This window comes from Lathamus discolor, chromosome 21 (genome assembly GCF_037157495.1).
Source record: "Lathamus discolor isolate bLatDis1 chromosome 21, bLatDis1.hap1, whole genome shotgun sequence".
Taxonomy (NCBI): domain Eukaryota; kingdom Metazoa; phylum Chordata; class Aves; order Psittaciformes; family Psittacidae; genus Lathamus; species Lathamus discolor.
Window position 1 is genome coordinate 3,269,163 of NC_088904.1, and position 21,575 is coordinate 3,290,737.

The 21,575-nt window shown below is 63.1% G+C and overlaps 2 protein-coding genes across 5 annotated transcripts; one reads left to right on the top strand and one right to left on the bottom strand.

Moving 5' to 3' along the window:
* Positions 1-1,988: 1,988 nt before the first annotated feature.
* LOC136003388 (uncharacterized protein C10orf95-like) lies at positions 1,989-6,753 on the top strand. Its single transcript, XM_065659009.1, has 5 exons — positions 1,989-2,419; positions 2,598-2,989; positions 4,150-4,333; positions 4,945-5,047; positions 5,226-6,753. The coding sequence occupies exons 1-4, from the start codon at positions 1,989-1,991 to the stop codon at positions 5,009-5,011; spliced, it is 1,074 nt and encodes a 357-aa protein (XP_065515081.1). The 3' UTR covers positions 5,012-5,047; positions 5,226-6,753.
* A 1,324-nt stretch (positions 6,754-8,077) lies between these two features.
* On the bottom strand, positions 8,078-20,189 carry LOC136024339 (transducin-like enhancer protein 1). 4 transcript variants are annotated; one of them, XM_065699547.1, is made up of 21 exons: positions 19,968-20,189; positions 19,555-19,670; positions 19,009-19,157; positions 18,352-18,415; positions 17,884-17,928; positions 15,074-15,136; positions 14,810-14,884; positions 13,917-14,112; positions 13,588-13,604; positions 13,220-13,324; positions 13,039-13,083; positions 12,682-12,837; positions 12,334-12,466; positions 12,077-12,252; positions 11,926-12,002; positions 11,016-11,265; positions 9,561-9,808; positions 9,293-9,440; positions 9,067-9,217; positions 8,795-8,871; positions 8,078-8,438 (listed from the first exon to the last, which is right to left on the bottom strand). In XM_065699547.1, exons 2-21 carry the CDS (start codon positions 19,576-19,578, stop codon positions 8,331-8,333), a joined length of 2,307 nt encoding a protein of 768 aa, XP_065555619.1. In that variant the 5' UTR covers positions 19,579-19,670; positions 19,968-20,189; the 3' UTR covers positions 8,078-8,330. The 4 variants fall into 4 exon arrangements, with proteins under 4 accessions (XP_065555619.1, XP_065555617.1, XP_065555618.1 ...); XM_065699545.1 differs by lacking the exon at positions 19,968-20,189 and having other exon boundaries at positions 14,843-14,884; positions 19,555-19,664; XM_065699546.1 differs by lacking the exons at positions 19,555-19,670; positions 19,968-20,189 and adding an exon at positions 18,759-18,886 and having other exon boundaries at positions 19,009-19,098.
* Between the last annotated feature and the right edge of the window lie 1,386 nt (positions 20,190-21,575).

The following is a 21,575-nucleotide window of genomic DNA, read 5'->3' on the forward strand; positions in this document are numbered from 1 at the left end:
GCTGTGGCTTTGGATGGGTTACAAGGCCTATGGGCAACGTGAGGGCTGGACAATGCTCCCGTTATCCCGCCTGGAATACCTCACCCGTATGATCCAACCCGGATCCCATGGTCCTGCAGCTGCTCCAAGGGCCTCTCTGGTGCTGGGTGAGCAGGTCCCCCATGGAAACCCTTTGGGCTGGGGCTGCTCCTGACCCTGCTCTGGATGTTTCCTATGGGAGAACTGGGAACAAGCGCTTGGTGCTGGTGGGTGATGTGGGGCCTCCAAAGCTCCGTTCTTTGAATGGTTTCAGCCTGGTTCCTGCAGAGAAACTCTTGATCCTTGTGTGGGATGCAGGATGGGAAGAGGGCTGGGAATCAGCTCTCCTGGCGCCAGGAGCCTTGGAAACACACGGCAAAACCCTGGCTCACTGAACGGGGATGGAGAAGAGCCCAGTGACAGCGTCCCATCGGTTGTGGAGGGCAGGACCCCGACCATCAGCATCCCACAGAGCAGCCCAGCACTTAGCCTGCATTTGACACCAATTCCTGCTTCCAGCCGCTCTGGGCTTGGCAAACCTCTGCTCATTCCCATCTTTTCCTCTTTTCCACCTGTTTGTGGGTCATCAACCTGCATCCGAGGGGAGCCGGTGCCAGCTCTCCACTGGGTGAAGGAGGTTCCTGTCCCATAGGACAGACCCGGCCGCATCCCCCTCCTGCTCCCACCCTCCTCAGTTTTCAGCTTTCCTTGAGACAATGGCCGAGCCTGCGAGCCAGGAATGCTGCGGAGCGGGGCCTCCTTCCCAATCCATCACTAATGCAGGAACGCCGAGCCCCTGCCTGCAGCCAGCGCCAGATAAAAGCTAAAAGAGGCATCAATAATTCAAGCCCACTCAGAGCTGGGAAGCGCAAACAGGAGCCAAGAACCGGATCGAAGGCAGAGCCAGAGGCCACCCCCTGCTCCAAGGGCTCCCGTGTCCCTTCTGTGGGTGCTGTCCCCGCAGTGGTGATGGGGAGACCCAGGCTGGGACCTGGGTTTGGTCCCTGGACAGCTTTGGCTCGGCTCTTGCTGCCTCGCTGCCAATCCCTTCCCTGCCTTTCCTTTCCCAGCTCGTGTTCATTCCAGGCCAGGCTCCAGCCAGGAGAAGGCTCCTGTTTGTGCCAGCTGCTGGTGTAAATGCCCAGGGACATTGCTGCTGGTGCCAGGAACTGAGCTCCAGCGAGTTCAAGGCTCCTCATTCAAACGGGAAGCTGGAAATGGGATGGGTTGGAAGCATCGTGGTCATCTCCTGGCCCCGCAGCACAGAGCTCAGGGCAGGAGGTGCTGTGTCCCAGTGCCCCAGGAAGGACCCGAGAGGTGGAATCCTGGGGGCGATCCCTGTTTTCCTTGGCTGTGGGTTCAAACGGCGCTCCCGGGCATCCCAAAGCCTGCGTTAGGGTTGGTTATCGGCAGAAGGGGCTGTTTCCAGCCCTCGCCTTCGCTCCTGGCAGTGATTTCAAACACCCGCATCCTTTGGGGCTCAAGGGAGCGGCGGAGCCCGGGGCCGAGCATCCTGTAGATCCCTGTATCCGGAGGGAGAAGCGGGACCCGCTCCCCTCGCTGCAGCCTAGGGCTGCAAGGGGTTAACCCTGGTTCCTTCCTCCGCAGCCCCAGCGCATTCACCTCTGGGTTAGAGCCAGTCCCGCTCCAGGGCCCCCGTCAATCATTAACGGAGGGTGATGAAGACGTGTGCGGCTTCCATCATTCCCGAGCTGCCTGTTCCGGGTTTACCTGGAACTCCTGCAGACGGGAGAGCCGCGAAAAGGGGCAGGAACCATCATTCCAGCGTCTCCTTCCCTTGAAACACGAGCTGGAATGGTTCCAGCTTGGGAATAAAACCGCTTTCCTTAAATAAAACCCAAGCGATGAGGGAACCAACTTAAACCTGAGCCTCTAAAGCTCTGCAGGCTCCAGGATGCAGCTCCAGGGCAGACAACACGGATGTGAAGGGGAGGTTTCACACCGAGGTGATGGCGCTGATGCCCGCAGCGGAGCTGGAGCTTGGGAATGCCATGGACGGGGAACGCAATGGGGCTGGAGAGGGTCCCGTTGCTCGCTTGGGACCGTGTGGGTCCGGACGGACCCCAGAGGCAGCGCCGGGCTCCACCGCCCCACGTTACTTTGAGTGGCAGCCGCAAGGCCTTGTGGGCAGCGTAGTTCAGCCGCCCCCCCCCTCCCCGGCCGAGATCCCGGCCCCGCCTCCCGCCCGGACCGGGCCCGCAGCAAGGACCCGGCTCCAGCCCCGCGGGCCCCGGCGGCAGCGGCGGCACCGGGCGGCAGGACCCGGGCAGAGGCCGCCGCTCCCGGCGCCACCGGCAGCGAACTACAACTCCCAGCGTGCCCCGCGGTGCCTCCGCTCGCTTCTCATTGGCCTTCCTTGGGCAAGGCGTCACGAGCCCATGTGGGAACGCCGCAAGCCGATTGGTTGAAGCTGCTTCAGCGGCAGCCAATGGCAGGAGCGGCCGTCGCAGCTGAGGGTCGTGAAGCTGATTAAGGTACGGGGGGGGGGGGGGCGGGGCCACGCCCACACCCAGTGAAGCCCCGCCCACATCCTATGAGGCCACGCCTATATCCCTAAGGCCCCGCCCACATCCCGGCCGGTGCCGGTGCCGGTGCCGGTGCCGGTGCCGGTGCCGGTGCCGGTGCCGGTGCCGGTGCCGGTGCCGGTGCCGGTGCCGGTGCCGGTGCCGGTGCCGGTGCCGGTGCCGGTGCCGGTGCCGGTGCCGGTGCCTCCCCGATCCAGCGGTCCGGGTCCCCGGCTCGGTTGTGGTCACCGGCTGCCGGTGCCGCTCCCGGGGGACGCGGATGCTCCCGCTCCGCATCCGCTCCGGACGGCCAAGAGGGGTGGCCCCGGTGCGAGGGGGAGCCCCGGGAAGGCGAACAGAGCCCGGGACGGGGCAGCCCGGTCGGTTCCGTTCGGTCACGGCTCCAGGGCTGCCCCCACCCGTCCGCGGTGTCCGGTATCGCCTTGGTGAGCGGCGGGGACCGGGGCAGTCGGGATGCTCCTGGAGGGATGGCTCCTGGGATCTACCGGGAGCAAGCAGGAGCCTGGAGATGGTGGAGGCGCAGCCTCAATCCCACCGAGTTCCTGGTTTGGGGAAGCTGCGATCGCATCAAGGAGGAATTTCAGTCCCTGCAGGCTCAATGCCACGGGTGAGGGGCGGGTGGAGGACCCCCACTTGGGTGAGAGCAAGGGATGGGGTGACCGGGGGGCTTCCAGAGAAAGGGGGGAATGGGGTGTCCTGGCAGGATCGGTGCGCATGGGGCCCAGCACAGAGGGAGAACCGGGGCAGAACTTGGAGAAGGGGGCTCTGGTGTGAGGGAATGGGCAGAGGGGTGGTGTGAAGCTGGGAATTGGGGTGCCAGGTCCTGAGTGAGGGTCCCAAGGGGAAACCACCCCAGTTTGTGTCGTGCATTGAGCTGAGTGAAGGCTGACATGGGGGGACACAGAGGGAATGGGGACACAAAGCCACAGGGATTTGGGTCCCCCAAAGGTGACAGCACCATGGTTTGGGCAAGGGCCTGTAGGGACAGGCCAAGGGGAATGGCTTGAACCTGCCCGAGGGGAGACTGAGCTGAGCTCTTAGGCAGAAGCTCTGCCCTGTGAGGGTGCTGAGGCGCTGGCACAGGGTGCCCAGAGAAGCTGTGGCTGCCCCATCCCTGGCAGTGCTCAAGGCCAGGTTGGACACAGGGGCTTGGAGCAAGCTGCTCCAGTGGAAGGGGTCCCTGCCTGTGGCAGGGGCTGGAGCTGGAGGAGCTTTAAGGTCCCTTCCAACCCAAAACCATTCCATGATTCTATGACGCTAAGCAGCTCCCCGGGGCGCCAGAAGCAGGAGTGAGCCCGGAGGAAACAGCAGGAGCTGGAGCCCAGAGGCAAAGGAATTGTCTTTCCCTTTTCGTTTTCCTTAATCCCCTTTCCCTCTCCCGGAGCCCGGGGGGTGTTCACCCTTTTCCTGCTTCCCCTTTTGTTCCAGCCTTAATTTGCTTTCCCTCTCCAGAGTTATCAATCCCGTCATCGCGGGCTCGCTGCCAGGGAAATTAGTTTGGAGCAGTGCCTGACAAAGTGCCAAGTCAACTGCCATGTTCCTCCAGCTGGCTCAGCCCCTCCGAGCTTGCTCCTTTTGTTAACAGGGAGAGGCCTGGAGCCCGACAGCACATTCCTGCCATCCCTGCGCGCTCCCTGCTCCGCTGGGGCTGCGACCCGGCGCTGGGCTTGGGATCCAGGGCTGGCACCGCACCCTGGACTGGGATCCAGGGGTATCCCAAGCCATTCAGAGCCAGGCCTCTGCCCGCGAGGTGACAAGTGCTTGAGGAGGTGAGGAGGTTGAGGTGACGGCCAAGGGCTTGAGGAGCTCATCCCATGTCCAGCTCCCGGCTCTGCGTGGGTGCAGGTCCCCTGTGTGTCCTTGGGTGCTGTTGCCCCCGTACACGGAGCAGAGTGGAGGGATTGGGATTCCCTGCTTTGGGAGCTCAGGGCGATGCAGGGAGGGGGCTGAATCCATTCGCATCCCCCTTGGCTCTGGCTTGGATGTGCAGGAGGGAGCAAGCGGTGCTGGTGGCCCGTGGCCAGCGCTGGTGGCTCCGCTCCTTCCCTGCCAGCCCACAAAGCCAACATGGGCTGGGACAGCACTGACAGCTCCCAGACCTCGGCTTGGCCGGGATCCACCGAGGGATTCGGGAGTCGGGATCCCTCCCATGCGCTGTGGGGGGGAGCTGACAGCCCGGGGGGCCGGGGGGGGGTCCCTGGGCAGGGGCCTCCCTTGGCAGCAGCTTGGGAAATCCCAGCGGGATGCACAGGGATTTACACTGAGGAGGGAGCTCTGCGCTCCTCCATAGAGGAGCTGGGGGGGGAATTGGATGGAGGGGATGGGATGGGGCTCGGAGCCATTCCCATCCCTCCATGATGCTACCGGCTTCCTCCTGCAGGCAGGGATTGCCAAGAGGCCGAGTGCCACCCGCACCCAGGTGGCTCCTGCCCCTCTGGGGACACTGATGGCCACCAAGGAGGAGGTGGATGGGGACAACCGAGGTAAGGGGGAGAAGATGCAGGGCAGACATCCCAGAGGTGCACGGGGGGAATCCTGCTGTCCCTGTTTCCTGATGCTCTTCCATGTCCTCAGCATGGGAATGACACTGGGAATGGTATTCCCAGGTCCGGTTCTTTAGATCTCTGCACCCAAGTCCCCGTCTCTCTTTACACCAAGCAGAGATCAGATGCCTGAAGCCAAGGGAAGATGCTGCTCCGAGCCCCTGTGGGACCCCTGAAGGGAACTGAGGATGCGGAGTCCGGCAGTGCCTCGTCATTCCTCATCCCTCATCCTGACGGGTGCCGCCTCCTCTCAGGATCACCAAGTGCTTTACAAACAGCATCAATATTTAACCGTCATAACCAGGATGCTCCTGGGCTGAGTTAACTCCGCAGCCCAGCCTGGCTGCTGGCTCCATGGACCAGGAATGGGCAGGGATGCAGCAGCCGCAGTGCTGCTCCTCTGCAGGCTCCTCCAGGGACTGTTCTGGCTGCTCCTGGTGTGCTTCCAGCAGCAGATCCATTGGGCACAGCCCAAAGCTGCCCCTTGGCAGGGCTGGAGGGTGCAAAGCCCCCCCAGAATAAGGTGGGTTAATCCCTGGTGCTGTAGCCACAGTCACATCCATGGTGTGGAGCAGGGATGCGGTGCTGAGCGCAAGGCACCACATCCCTCTCCACCCCCTTTCCCATTGTGAAAGAGACTGGGACCAGTTGGTTCTCTCTCAATGCTGATGTGGTCCATAGGAGTGAAAACCATGCCCCCGTGCCCAGGTTTGCAGCAAACTCCTGGCCCATCTTCCCGGAGTTCCAGGAGGGGGATCCCTGCTGTTGTCCATGCGCAAAGCCTCGGAGGGTTTCCAAGCAGGGCTTTGGAGGTGGCTTCCTAAGGAAAGAGGGTGGGTGTCACTCGGGATGCCTCGGACTGGTGGATGGCTCATTCACTCCACTGCTACATCCAGGGAAGAGATTCCAAAGCACAGTGGATAGAGATTCCCCGAGGAGGACCCATGTGCTCATCCCCCCTTAGCAAAGAATCCACACTGCCCATGGACAATGGGATGTGATTTCCAGCCCCCTCTCCTTGGTCCAGCCTTGGACCATGAGGCTCTGGGCAGGAGCATCCTCCTGGACCATGCACCAGCAACGGATTGATGCCAGTCAAGGCTGATCCCGGCTCGCAGCGCTCCGGGTGGAAGGTGGTGCCAGCCAGGGCTCAGCTTTGCCAGCCCCAGGCTTGGCTCTGCCTCACAATCCCTTTTCAGCCCCTTTTCCCGGCGCATCCCATATGGAGAGGTTGATAAGCTGGGATGAGAGCCCCAGGGAGCCGGGCTGGCAGCTTGTGCGCACGGAGGTGGCAGGAACAGGCAGGAACAGGCAGGAATGCTGGGCTGCCTTTGCGGGAGAGCTCACAGGGTATCCCATACAGTCTCACACAGTGCCTGGCCTTAGAGCAGCCTTAATATGAGCACACCGAGCTCCTGCCCGCGTCCCAGTGTGGAATTCCAGGCATTCCCAGTACAACCTTCCCTGACCACCGCAGCAGATCCCAGCCCCGGCTATTCTTGGTTTTGGGGACATCTCTTTTCCTTCCCCTGGACTCGCCGCATGTGACTGGGGTTTGATTCCTTTTGTCCTTTGCCACTTCCCAAAGAAATCCAAGCGCTGGAAGGAGCACCAGGGTTTGTGCATAACAGCGCTTCTCAAACTGCTCCTTGGTGTGATGGTGATAAAAATCCCAGCCCTAATTGAGTGTGGGATTCCTGGTGGGTGGCCGTGCCTCTGGAATGCTGGTGAGGGGCTGCCAAGAGGCCCTTCCTCAGCTCCCTGCCTCTGCTGGAGCTGGAATTCCTGCCCTTGTGCAGCGGGAATGGGCTTCCCACTCCCCAGAGACCTCTTCTTCCCCCTTGGAACCGGGCAGCTGGGAGATGCCTGGGAATCCTGTATCCATCCCCTCCAATCAGAGCATGATGCCTGTCAAGAAGGACCAGAGGCCGGTAGGGACCAGGGGTGGGCATCGGGGCTGGGAATGTGGCCCTGGATTCCTTTGTGGTCCATCCAGCCCAAAGGAGGGTGAGCAGATGCCTGTGCTGGGTGTTTGGTACCCAGCTCCATGCCCTCAGTGGGATGTGAATCATCTGCCAGGCAGCAGCCGGGCTCTGCAGGTATTTTCCATGCAGCTGCCTGCAGAATTCCCTGGGGATGCTCAGAGAATTGATTTTCCTTTATTTCTTTCTTTTATTCCTTTTCTCCTGTCTAAGCACCAGCCCAAAGCTCAGATTGAAACATCATCCTGGTGCAATGCATCCCTGCCGTCCTGGAATGGAGCATCCCTGCTATCCAGGAGCAATGTATCCCTGCCATCCCAGAGCAATGCATCCCAGCCATCCAGGAGCAATGCATCCCTGCCATCCCAGAGCAATGCATCCCAGCCATCCAGGAGCAATGCATCCCTGCCATCCTGGAGCTGTGCATCCCTGCCCCTTGAAGCCCATGGAACAGGAGCCCTTGTGGTGGGGGGACCAGAAGCTCCCATCACATCCCATCATGGAATAGGGGTCCCCAACCAGTGCTGCTCTATATGGCAATGAGCTGGGAAGCAGAGTTGGGGATCCAGGAGCAGCAGTGATGGAGCGACTTTTCCTGCCATGGCAGAGCCCCCCCAGCCCTGGCTCCATCCTCTCCCGGTTCCATCCTCTCCCAGCTCCATCCCCTCCTCTCTCCATCCCCTCCTCTCTCCATCCTCTCCCAGCTCCATCCCCTCCTCTCTCCATCCCCTCCTCTCTCCATCCTCTCCCGGCTCCATCCTCTCCCGGCTCCATCCTGTGGCCACGCAGCACCGAGGGAGCTGCTCAGGACCAGGCAGAGCTCTGCTTTTGCTTGCTTTTATTATTAAATACAGCACAGGAAGCCCACCCAAGGGTGCTGGGGACGGAGCCACGGCCCCAGCGCCTCCCCCAACCAACCCCCCCCCAAAATAACCCCCAAAAGTGGAAAAATAAACTAAAAAAAACCCCAAATAAACCCAAAAAATCCTTAACACCCCCACCCCCACCCCCAGCACCCCGCATCCAACAAACAGAGCCCAAACCAAGGAGCAAGTCCCCATTGCCATCACCCAGCCCTGTGTGACACTGGCCCAGGGCCACCTCCAGCCCTGGCCACGCTCCTCTGCCTCGGTTGGCCCGGATCTGCTTTGGGAAGGCAGGAGCAGGGCGGGCAGAGGCCCCCCCCCCATCTGTCCGTCCATCCATGGGGTGTCCGTGTGTCTGCCTGGCACCTCCTGCTCTCAGTAGATGACCTCGTAGACTGTGGCCTTCTTGTCCCCGGAGCCGGTGACGATGAACTGGTCATCGGTGGAGACGTCGCAGCTGAGGACGGACGAGGTTTCCTTGGACTGAGAGAGGCGAGAAGGGAGGGAGAAGAGGAAACACAGAGCAAGGACCTGCCCCCATCGTGGGCACCTCGCTGGGACCACGCTGGTTACTGGGTGGTGGGACAATGGCACAGGGTGCTCCATCCCTGGCAGTGCTCAAGGCCAGGTTGGACACAGGGGCTTAGAGCAAGCTGCTCCAGTGGAAGGGGTCCTTGCCCGTTGCAGGGGTTGGAGCTGGAGGAGCTTTAAGGTCCCTTCCAACCCAAACCATTCCATGATTCTCTGATTGCTGATACATTGCTATACACTTCCCTATAGCTCTCTATATATTACTATGTACATTTAGAGCTGGGATTCACTGAGCAATCTTCCTGTACCTGGAAGATGCTGGCTCCATAGGGCGTCCTCCAGGCGTTGAGCAGATTGTCCTTCCCCGTGCTCACGAACCACTTCCCTATGGGAGGGACAGAAGGGATTGAGAGGATCAGCCTGGCATCACTGCCATAGGGGTTGCTCCCAAACACCCCTTCTCCCAAGCAATACTGGCATCCACACACAGAGCGCCAGCGCTTGCCCCCAAGCAAGATGCATCCGGGAGAGGAGACCCATCCCAAGGTCCCAAATCCAGGCCCGGGGGATCCATGCCTACCGCAGGAGGCGAATTTGAGGGAGAGGACGCAGCTCTCGTGCAGGTGCAGTTGGTACTTGTCTGGTTTGGTGACGTGCAGGATCTCCACGTTGCTGCTCTCCATCCCCACCGCCAACCACTCCCCCGTGGGGCAATAGCCCAAGGAGAAGATCTGGGGGGGGGGAAACAGCGTCAGGCAGGTCCCGGTTGTCCCCATGGGGCTCCTGGTTCAGCCCCATTGCTTTACCTGGGAGCTGAAGTCGTGCTGCTGGAGCTGACGCCCCTCGCGCAGGTCCCAGCACCGCACCGTGTTATCCAGCCCCCCCGTCCACAGCTTGGTGCCGTCATTGGAGATGTCGATGCAGCTGGCTCCATCCGTGTGGCCTTGAAACTGCCTGGGAAAGAGGGGCAGTGGGGGGGAAGACGACAGGGAGCAGGCAGGGACAGGGCTGCCAACAGTGCCTTGTGTGTGCCCTGTGCCCCCCAGCCCCTGTGCCCCCCAGCCCCGCACTCACCTGACCAGGGTCTGGTTCTGCAGGTCCCACACCACGATGTTGCCGTCGCTGCAGCAGGAGAAGCAGACCTTGGCGTCGGGGCTGATGGCCAGGGCGTAGCAAGCAGGGGCAGAGGAGGTGAGCTCGGCCTTGATGCGGGGCGTGGGGGCCGCCAGGTCCCAGATGGAGAGGGTGCTGGCTTCCCCCCCCACGATCAGGCTGCGGCCGTCGGGCAGCAGCTTGCAGGAGCGGATGTAGTTGTCGCGGTTCTGGGGTGCAAGAGGCAGGACCCCGTTATCCCTCTTCCCTTCCAGCCCTTCTGCACCTATCCCAGATGTCAGATCCACGTGAGCTCAAGGTCCTTTCCAACCCGAATCATTCTGTGTCCTTAGGGACCATCACCCCCCAGCATCCCCGAGAGACGCGGCTGCTGCAGCTTCAATGGCTCCGAGCACTAAACCATCATTTTCCCCCATTCCTGAACTTCGGATGCAGCCGGAAACGATCATGACTCAGTCACTTCCTTGTTTATGCATCGGGATCTTCAAGGTCAGCGCCATCCAGGAATAACATTTGTCAGGCTGCCCAAGGCCAGCGAGTGGAGGGGAGGGTTTGGGTCCTTCATAGCGGGCACAGGGATTCCCAATTCCATTGAAAACAAACCTCAAAGAACCCAGGTTAAAAAGACTCCCTGGTGATGGCTGTGCCGGGACTGGCACCGGCATTCCCAGCCTGAGGAAACCTCAGGAAGCTGCCGGGAGCTCTTGTGACAGCCACTGAGGGGACCTCAAGGGCCAGGGCAGCAGCAGCCAAGTGCCCACACCTACTAAGGAACCCTCCTAGAACAAGAGGAAACAGCCTTGGGTTGCATCGGGAGAGGTTTAAATGGGATCTTAGGACAAATTTCCTCAGCCAAAGGGTTGGGAAGCACTGGGAGAGGCTGCGCAAGGCTGTGGTGGAGTCGCCGTCCCCAGAGGGACTGGGGCCATGGTTTAGTGGTGGGTGGCATTTAGGGACACGGTTTACCCATGTCCCCACTGTGCTGGCTCAGTGCTTGGACTCGATGAGCTTAAAGGTCTTTTTCCAACCTAAACCATCCTATGATTTATTCCCATGAGGAATCCGAGCTCTCTCCATCCAGCCAGACCCACACAGGCAGGAGCAGAACAGAGCTGAGCCCAAGTGATGCCCCAGCCCGTAGGAACTAACTACTTGGGGGGGGCTGACACTGTGAGATGAAGCAGTGCCAAGCAGTGGTGATGGAAAAGCTCCATCTCCCCCCCCCCCAAGAGCTTGGGGTGCTCGGAAGAGCCTGGGCAGCGCAGCACCGGCAGCACGGAGCCACCAGCCCTCCCCAGCGCCCGCAACCACCCCGGTTAGAAACAGCCAGGGCCACATCATCACTTCGAGATGCTCCAACCCCCCCATGCTGAGGTCCCCATCCTCAGTGCAGGGAACCAAGTGGCACAGCCTTACCAAGCAGTCGAGCTGAGCCACGGCCGTCTTGGTGCCCGGCTGCCCCACGTCCCACACCTTCACGCAGCCCTTGCCGCCGGTGTAGACGTGCCTGGTGGAGTTGCTGATGGTGACGGCACAAACCACTTCCCCATGGCTCAGGGCATGGAGCTGCCGCGCGTGCCGGGGGATGCCGGAGCCGAGCAGGGCATCCGGAGGGAACGGCACCGGCTGCATCTGCCCATCGGCGCTGACGTGGAAGGAGTAAGCGCTGGAAAGGGAGAGGGTTGCTGAGAACCAGCCCAGGAGCACGCATGGAGCGGCCGGGACCATATCGTGCACGGGCAGCGTGGTTTGGAGGGGGAGCCGGGAGCAGCCTGGTTGGGAACAGGGCAGGAGGCTCCTGCTCCAGAACAGCTCCAATGGGAGCTGAGCTCCACATCCATGGAGATGCTGCGAGGGCTGGAGCAGCTCTGCTCTGGAGCCAGGCTGAGAGAGCTGGGCTGGGGCAGCCTGGAGAAGAGAAGGCTCCTGAAGGGGAGACCTGAGAGCAGCTCCAGTGCCTAAAGGGGCTGCAGGGAACCTGGAGAGGGGCTTGGGACAAGGGCCTGCAGGGACAGGCCAAGGGGAATGGCTTGAACCTGCCCGAGGGGAGGCTGAGATGAGCTCTTAGGCAGAAGCTCTTCCCTGGGAGGGTGCTGAGGCGCTGGCACAGGGTGCCCAGAGAAGCTGTGGCTGCCCCATCCCTGGCAGTGCTCAAGGCCAGGTTGGACACAGGGGCTTGGAGCAAGCTGCTCCAGTGGAAGGGGTCCCTGCCCGTGGCAGGGGTTGGAGCTGGAGCAGCTTTAAGGTCCCTTCCAACCCAACCCATCCCATGCTCCCTGCCAGCCCTGGGCATCCCCTCCCCTGCCCCAACCCCAGCCCCACTCACGGTTTCCCTGACGTCCCCACTTGCATTCCAGCCGCCAGCCCCGGGACACGCATGTGGGGATGGGGATCGTATCCCACCTGGAGGGGACAGCGGGTGAGAGCGGCTCGCACCCCACGGCCCCCCCGGCCCCATGGCGAAGGGGCTCACGCACCAGGGGCGAGCGCCCGTAGCTGCCGGCTGCCGCGGCCCCATTGAGCTGCGGGGACATGAGGTGGAGGCTGGCGTAGGGTCCGGTCCCGGCCATGTCCCCGTTAACGGCTGCATGGGCCATGCCAAAGGCGGCCGAGTAGGGGCTCTGCACCCCCAGAGGGTTCCTCAGGCTCAGGGCTATGGGGGGAGATGCAGGATGAAGGGAAGAGGTTGGAGCTTGGAGCCACCCATCCAGGTCCCCAGCACGGCCAAGCTCACCCAATGGGTCCACAGGGGTCTTGGCGGTGGTTGTGGGGCGAAACTGCTGGGTACCACTGGAGCCCGGGGCTGTGGCATCCCCCTGGGATGTGGGGGTGCTGGACTTGAGGCTGGGTGTCCCTGCCTTGTCCCCCTGCAAACAGAAGGGGAAGATGTGATGACCACACTACAGCCCTGATGGGGGTCCCCATGGATGCTCCAACCCCACAGGGTCTGCTCGATGGGACATGGGATGTAACAGAGCAGGAACCCCAGCACCGCCTTCACCCCATGGGTCTGGAGGTGGAGCCCTGCGCAGCTGAGCCCAAGCAGCGGGATCATGATGATGACCCCCAAGTGAGCACGCACCGTGGGCACATCCTTGCTCCGGGATGGGGACGTGCTGCTGGAGGAGGCCAGGGAAGTGGGGCTGAGCGGTGCGGCCTCTTTCCTCCCCACAGGGACCTTCTCCACCCCGTTCTCTCGGGATGAGTAGGAGTGGACGCTGTGTGGGGAAGAGGGGTCCTGTAGGGAAAGGGGGGTCAGCAGGGCAGGCCGGAGCGCAGGGATACCCACAGGCACGAGGGAGCCTGGGGCTCATCACTGCCATCAGCATGAGTGGGGGGCCCAATGCTGCCCACCTCCACCTTTAGGAGCCCATTAGCCCCCAGCCGGGGGACAGGGACCGGCAGCACATCCCAGCGCCAGCCCCATCCCAGCACTGACCTCATCCACCACCAGGTTGTCTTCGCTTTTGTCTGCATCGCTGCCCTGCAACACAGGGGCCGATTGGAGCCAAAGGGACCGAGGCCTCCCCAGCTCCCAGCTGGGATGTGCCAGGGGCACGGGCGGCTCCGCACACATCCATGGGGACAAGGACACCCCATTCCCCCAGCCCCGGGCTCACGTAGTCCGTCCCGAAGTCCTTCTCCTCCACTTTCCTCTTCTTGCTGCTGCTCAGGTACTCGGAGATGGTTCGTGCCCGCTCCCCGTTGGGCAGCGTCAGGGAGCTCTGGGATGGGGGGGGACACACAGGGTTAGGGGACATGAGCTGGCTCCCAGGGCATGCAGAGCCCCCAGCCATGCCCCCAACTTGGGCTTCACTGCTGCCAATGGAGCAAGGAGGGGACACAGCATGGTTTGCTCCTGTGACACGGGGAAGGGGGCCCTGGCAGCAGGGACTTGGATGGGGAGCAGGACCCGTCCCCCCATGGCCACCAGCTCCCAGCATCCCGGATGGAGGAGGATGGTGCAAGAGAAGGAAAAGGCACTTACGGGGCCGGGGTCTCGCTCTGTCGCCGTGGCACAGCAGGAGGATGAAGAGGAGGGAGGAAGGAAGGAGGGACACACTGTGCCACTGCCAAGAGCCCCCCAGAATGCTCCTCCTGGGGTGCTCATGGGCCCCAAGCAGGGATGACCCCCCCCCCCAGGAGGGACATTCACCCTAAACCCCTCATGGCCACCAAGCCCCTGACTCCATCAGCCCATTCAAGAGCCCCATGGCACGGACAAGCCCTGGTGCCACCCCAGGGCCCAGCACCAGGAGGGTCACACCAGACCCAACCACCCCAACTCCCCCCAAGGTCTCAGTCCCCCAAACTCACCCCTGGGCTCGGTGTCATGGGCTCCTCGGTCATCTTTGGCCAGGAGCTGGGCCTGGGCCCCCAGTGCCCCCGAGAGCGCCAGCAGCCCCGAGGCGGTGCTGATGCCGGCGAGGCCGGTGGGCTGCATCCCAGAGGGATGGGGGGTCAGAGGGATGGGGGGAGCGTGGTGCGAGAGGTGCTGGGTCTGGAGCTGGTGCTGGGGAGGAGAGAGAGGGAGAGAGCAGAGCCGAAGGAACACGTCAGGATGGAGGTTGGGCTCCCGGCATCCTTGCTGCTGCTATCTCCCAGCTGTGACAGGAGCTACTGGGATGCATGGGGGACCCTACCTGTATCCATATGGACAGGGGACCCTACCTGTACCCATGCACTGTGTTTTGGAGGGGATAACTGAGGTATGGGGATGGTGGTGACACCCCCCGAACCCAGGCCATAGTGACACACATCGTGTCACCCAAGTACCCTGCTCCGACACCAGTGCAGCAGCATCTCAGGACAGGCCAAGGGGAATGGCTTGAACCTGCCCGAGGGGAGACTGAGCTGAGCTCTTAGGCAGAAGCTCTTCCCTGGGAGGGTGCTGAGGCGCTGGCACAGGGTGCCCAGAGAAGCTGTGGCTGCCCCATCCCTGGCAGTGCTCAAGGCCAGGTTGGACACAGGGGCTTGGAGCAAGCTGCTCCAGTGGAAGGGGTCCCTGCCCGTGGCAGGCGTTGGAGCTGGAGGAGCTTTAAGGCCCCTTCCAACCCAACCCATTCCATGACTCTATGACCTTGTCCTCATCCTTCCCTGCCGGAGCCATAGAAGGGGGCAGCACGAGGGGTGCTGGGGTGTGCGTCCCTATGGGGGAGCACGGGGAGCAGCGGTGCCCGCGGGATGGGGTGGGCAGAGGGTTGACGTACCCCGAGCGCCGCGTTCAGGTCGGTCATAGTCACCTGCTTCGCTCGCTCCACGGCCTGGACAACCTGCTGTTGGTGCTGCGGGGAGAGCAGAGCACGGCACCGGGTGATGCTGCGGCCCCCAGCGGGGGATTCCTCATGGAATGGGGCAAAACCAGGGCCCCCAGCCCGGCCCAAAGCATAGAGCCTGACTCCCCGGGGAAGGACGTTCCCTGTGCCCCATTGGAGCTCTCCACATGCCCAGCTGGGGGCTGAAGGGTTACCCACCTCCTGACTCAGGAACGGGATGAGCTGGGCACAGATCACGTTGAGCCGCTTCGCGATCTCCGTCTGGTGGGAGAAGAGAGGCAGTCAGAGGTGCAGTGAGAGATGCAGTGAGAGATGCAGCGAGAGATGCAGTGAGAGATGCAGCCAGAGATGCAGTGAGAGATGCAGTCAGAGATGCAGCCAGAGATGCAGCCAGAGATGCAGCACCCATTGATTGAGGGCAGAGCTGCCCCACACTGCAGGACACCCCCTCCCATCCCCACCTCAGCAGCCACCGTGTTTTACGTGTTAATAAACTGCTCTAATATGACCTTAGGCGCTGGTGCTCATTCCCAGCACCAAGGAGCAGAACCCCCCCTGGGGTCTGTCCTTCCTGATGCCATCCCTCCAGCATCCTCCATCCCCACCCTGAGAGCTTCAGCCTCCTCCTTGCCAAGGCCATGGAGCCCCATGGCACCGACCCAGGCGAGCCCCCCGGGTCTCACCTCCGCCCTCCCACCGGCACCAGGCCCCGGTAATTGCTGCCCTCCCGGCCGGCAGGAAGCCTGGAGAGATGCTCTCCATAGAGCTGCTGATTCCTGCAGCACTCGAGTGCCACCGGCAATCAGAAGCACACCGTGAGCAGTGGGGAGGGAGAGCGGCAGCGTTCCATGCTGTGCCGTGCTCTCCACAGCCCGGCATAGGAGACAGCACAGGCTTTACATCATCCCCGGCCCCACAGAGGCATCCCTGGGGCTGCAGGGTGCCCGTGGGGGTCTTCACCTCTGCCAGAGAGGGGCAGAGACCCGCAGCCCTCCCCAGACGCAGGCATCAATCCCTGCATCATCCCTGTGGACAGGACGGAAGCGATACGGAGCCAGTCCTGGATCAGAGGAGTGGGTCGAGCCCGAACCCTGTTGTCAGCCCCAATAGGAGACCAGAGGCTGGGAGACCCAACAGCCAAGGATGGAGCTGACCCTGGATGCTCCCACCAGGACCTCGATGTTCCCACCTGGCCGGGCTGGCACCGGTGCCAGGAGGAGCAGCAGGAGCATGGCCAGGATGGGGAACACAGACCCCGGGATGCCCGGTACCCCCATCCCGAGCGGCCACCGACCTGCATTTCCCAGACCCACACTGAGCAGCAGCAATCCCACCCCCGCCCTCGCTTCCCCTTCCCAGGGAGGGAAAACAGAGAGAAAAGAAAGAAAGGGAAGGGGAGGGAAAGCGGAGGGGGGGGAAGGAGATTTGGCAGCCGGCAGTTCTGGGAAGGATTTAGCTGTCTCCCGGGGCCGGCAGTGATGGATTCTCTTCCCTAATGCACTGATGGGCAGCAGCTCCTTGGGGAGAGCTGCCTCCAATTCACTCGCACTCGTTAATGTGCAATTTACTGGCACTTTAACGCTCTCAGCATGAAAAACGATCGCGCTGTTTGCGGCCCCCCCCCAAGCGCCGCCACCTCCCCTCCGCCTCGGGGCGAGCGAGCCCAAGGCCGGGCGCATCGGGGAGGTGGTTTTATGAAGAGCTACGAGCCCCTTCTCCGTGCCCAAACCAGAACCACCACCATCGAAACACGAACAGCTCCTGCTCGCTCCCTGCCTGCGGCTGCCCCACCGCAGCCAGCCCCAGCCCCACACCATGGGGGCTCCCCGGGGGCAAGCGCTGCATCCCCGGGGCAAGGGGAGCAGCGGGGATGCTGTGAGAGGACCACGGCACCCCCCCTGCCTTCACCAAGGGTGCTCAGGACCCCTGCCCGTGCCCATGGGCAGCGCTGGATGTGGGGCAAAGGGAGGAAAAGCAGCGACCCGACCTTGCCACCGCGGTGATGGGGGGGGGGGGGAGCCGGCGGCTCCCGCACCGGCAGCTCCCGGTGTTTCCACAATGGCCGCTGGCTGCTGGAGCAGACTTATGAGCCCTTGTGAAAGGGCAGCACGTGGGACCCGCACCATTCCATGGCAGAATCAATCCCTGCAGGAGGATGAAGGGAGCAGGGAGACTTCCGGGCTGCGGGCACCGGGATGAGGCGACCCTCAGCATTGCCGCTCACAAGGGCAGCTTCACACCTCCTCCTCCTCCTCCTCCTCCTCCTCATCCTTTATCATCATCCTCAGCCAGCTTGGCTGATGGGACCAGCCACCAGCTTGGGATGCGGGAACAGGGACCAGCACCCCAGTGCTGTGGTCCCGCGCAACAGTTGGCGTTGGGCACAGGGTGGGATGGGAAGGATGGGGGGGATGGATGGATGGATGGATGGATGGATGGATGGATGGATGGATGGATGGGAGGGAAGGAAGGAAGGGAGGGATGGAAGGAGGCCACGGCTGCAGCGCGCCTCGCCCGGCTCCTCCGCAGCCTCTTTAAAAATAGATGAGAAGAAACCTTCTGTCTCAGAGCAGCTGGTGACCCGGAGCGCGGCGCAGCGGGAGGAAGGGAGGGAGGAAAGAGGGATGGATGGGGAGGCAGCAAGGGGGGATGTGCAGCCCCGAGCCTCCTCCTTCCCACCTCGGGGTGCTCCTCATCACCCTGCATCCCTCACCGGGGTCCCCAAGTGGCTGCTCAAGCACATGTCCTGCATCACAAGTGCATGAGGAGACCCAGCCAGGGCCACGCAGCCTGGACCCAGCGAGCAGAGAGCTAAGGAGACAGGCCAAGGACGTGATGTAGAACTCCTGAAGCGTGGAGGAGGGATCCAGCCTTCCCTGGGTTACAACAGGGAGCGACTTCCCATGGGAAGGGATGATACCGAAGGGCCCAGAGAGCAAGATGGGGACAGGGATGACAAAGCTGGGATGCCAGAGCCAGGACGATGCTCCCATCCCACCCAGCCTCACCTGCTTGTGCATCTCGATGTTGAGGCCGTAGGACATCTCATAGTACTGCAAGAGAGAAAAGGCAGCGTCAGCATTGGATGAAGAGCACAAGGGAATCACAGCCACAAAACCCTCTCCAGCGCTGGCACACAGGCTCAGCCTGGCCATGGCTGGCTGTGCTGCAGCCAGGCCAGGAGGAGAACATGGTCCCCAGGTCCCCCCCAGCACATGGCTGCAGAATGGACACGATCCTCCCCTTCATTGCCCATTGGAAAGGAAACAACCGGCACGGGAACGGATCCACCACCGCCATCCGCTTGCTTTGGGGGAAGAAGAACACCCAACAAGAGCCGCAGGAACCGCAGCTCCAGGCCTGGCCACACAACCCGAACGCAAAGGGAAGGCGAAGCATCCCGGGGCTGCGCATCCTTTGATGGCTCAGAGGACACCCCCCCAGCACCCTCCTCCCCTCAGGTGGAGCGCACTGACCATGACATAATGACGCTGGATTTCGGTTTTCTCCGTTGCCAGCTTCTCACATTCTAACTTCAAGCTGTAAAAATAAAGAGAAGAAAGAAAGAGGGAAGGAGGGAGAGGAAGAACCCCCCCCCACCACCCTCCCCTTCCAGACAAGGTATCCCAAGCTGGACAGAGCACGGACCCCCCCCCGCCCCAGTGCCCCATGTGCTTCAGCCTCCCGCTCCCAGCTTCAATCCCATCTCCCAGCACAAGCCAAGGAAACCACCTGAAAGAGGATTGGGAAGGGGATGATAAAGAGGAGATGGACAGCAAAGGGATTCCAGGCGTCAGGAAGCAATCCGCACGGAGTTTGAACCCCCTCCCCAGCATCTGCTTCCCAAATGGAGTGAGCTGCAAAGCCGAGCTGCGTTTCAAACCTGGCTCTGCCCGGCAGTGGCGCGGGGAAGGGGAGGTGATCCCGGGGGGAATGGAGCCCTGGAAGCCAGCACCCTCATCCCGGGGCTTTCGGCAGGAGGAGGCCGAGTTTCTCCCTCAAACAGCATCACTTCAAGGGACCATGGTGGTGCTTGGTCCTTTGATGCCCAGCGCCGTGGGGAGCCCGGCTCTCACCAGCACCGGTGATGGGCCCAGCACCACCAGAGCCCCCGAGCTCCGGCCGCTCCTCACCTGTGGTATTGGTTCTGCAGGAACTGGAATTCCTCCTTGATGCGGTCCAGGGTCTCCGGGTAAGTCAGCTTGAGGGACTGCGGGGTGCTGGGGATGGCGCTGGCGGCCACCGCGGCTCCCGAGGCAGCGGAGGGTGCCTGGAGATGGGCCTGGGCAGAGGAAGGGACCCCGCGGGTCACCGCTGGTGGCCCTGAGAGGCTGCCGAGTCCCTGAGGGGGGCTTTGGGCAACCAGGGCAGGAGCAATGGGGGAGCAGGGGGAGTCACTGCCCAGGGCAGCCCTGCTCCGTCTTTGGCACCATAGAGCCCCGAGCCAGGGAGGGGGATCAACGCCATCCCACCCTGATGCCACCCGGCTCCATGGGCCCCAGACCCCGCAGCGCCGGGGCTCGGCATCACTTTGGGATGAGGCACCGGAACGCGGAGCACAACTTTCGGGGCCCGAAGCCGGTTTGTCCCGTCCCGTGTGGGGCTTCAGGGCTGAGGGCTCAGGCCCTGCCCGGGGCAGCGCATGGCTTAGGGAGGACGATGCCGAGGTGCGGGCTCACCGGGGGCCGGTTCTGCGGGAACATCGTTGGCACCGGACGGACCCCTTTGGCTGCTCCAGGCCCCACCGCAGCCTCAGGATGGGGCCTGGGGACGCTTCTCACCTCCGGATCAGGCGCTGGGAGAGAGACACCGGGAGTCACCACCGCAGGGCGCAGCCCCGGGGCTCCGGTTCCGCGCACCCCTTCGGAACCCCCGCGGCTCCCCCTCCCTCACCCCAGGCCCGCCCCCTCCCGCACGGCGCAGACAATAGCCCCGCAGCAGGTACGGCTGCGGGGAGGGCCCCGCAGCCCCGAGTGGGGACAGAGCCCGGCCGGAGAGAGCCCCGGGGCAGGGCGGTTCCGGCCCGGCTGCTGGCACCGAACCGGGATGGGACGGGACGGGATGGGATGGGATGAGACGGGACGGGACTCACCGCGCTGATGGACCCGGACCCAGGCGCGCACCCCTGCGGCGGGGTGGGCCGGGCCGGGCCGGGCGGAGCCGAGCAGAGCCGAGCCGAGCCGAGCCGAGCCCGAGCGGGACCGAGCCCGAGCCGAGCCCGAGCGGGACAGAGCCGAGCGGGGCCGGGGCCGAACCCGAACCCGAGCCTGAGCCGAGCGGGGCCGAACCCGAGCCGAGCCGAGCCGAGCCGAGCCGAGCCCCCGCCCCGCCCCGCCCCGCCCCGCCCCTCCCGCGGCAGCCGCTCTGCGGAGCGCGATCAATGAACGAGCGCCAGCGCCAGCTCCACGTGGGGCCTGGCCCGTGCGGGCGATCGCCCCGTCGGCAGCCAATGGGAGCGCCGCGGGAGCGGCGCGCCCCCACGTGGGTCGCGAGGAGCTGAGTTCTTATTGGTCAACCGGGCCCTGCCGCCGAGGAAAGTGTCAATCTTAAAGAGGCCGGGCAGCCAAAGAGGAGGCGGCGAGGGAGGGGAGCGGGGATTTAACCCCTGCGGGGCCGGCGGGGAGCGGGGGTCCCTGGGGGCGCCGCGGGGTTACGGGGGGGTCCCAGGTCACCGGTAGCACCCAGGCCCCTCCCTCCGAGCCCGAGACCCCCCCTCCAATGAGGGACCCCCAGAGCCCCCAAATCCCTCCCCCCAATCCATAATGAACCCCCCCCCCCATAAGGGACCTCCCCATAAGGGACCCCCCAATAAGGGAGCCCCCAATAAGGGACCCCCCCCCATAAGGGACCCCCCATAAGGGACCCCCCTATAAGGGACCCCCCCAATAAGGGAGCCCCCCCATAAGGGACCCCCCAATAAGGGACCCCCCCCATAAGGGACCCTCCCCATAAGGGACCCCCCCCAATAAGGGACCCCCCAATAAGGGACCCCCCTATAAGAGACCCCCCCGTAAGGGACCCCCCCAATAAGGGACCCCCCCCATAAGGGACCCTCCCCATAAGGGACCCCCCGCAATAAGGGACCCCCCCATAAGGGACCCCCCCCCATAAGGGACCCCCCAATAAGGGACCTCCCCATAAGGGACCTCCCCAATAAGGGACCCCCCTATAAGGGACCCCCCATAAGGGACCTCCCCATAAGGGACCCCCCCCAATAAGGGACCCCCCAATAAGGGACCCCCCCCATAAGGGACCACCCCATAAGGGACCTCCCCATAAGGGACCTCCCCATAAGGGACCCCCCCCATAAGGGACCTCCCCATAAGGGACCACCCCATAAGGGACCTCCCCATAAGGGACCCCCCAATAAGGGACCCCCCCATAAGGGACCTCCCCATAAGGGACCCCCCCCCCATCTTCCACCAGCAAAGGCCTCAGCATCCCCCATCCCCAGCACAGCTCGGCCACCGCCGACCCCCTCCCTCCACCCCGTGTGTCCATCCCCAGACCCACGTTTGGGGGTTTCCAATGGGATTCCAACGGGAACTGGGGATTCCAATGGGATTTCTGGCTTTTCCTCCTCCTCTTCCTCCCCCTCAAGCCTTGAGCAGGGAAATGTCCCGCTCGTGGCTCCATCCCTCGTGGTCCAGCACCCTCTGGACCCATCCATGCGCAGGCACCCAGGGTGGGCAAAGCCCTT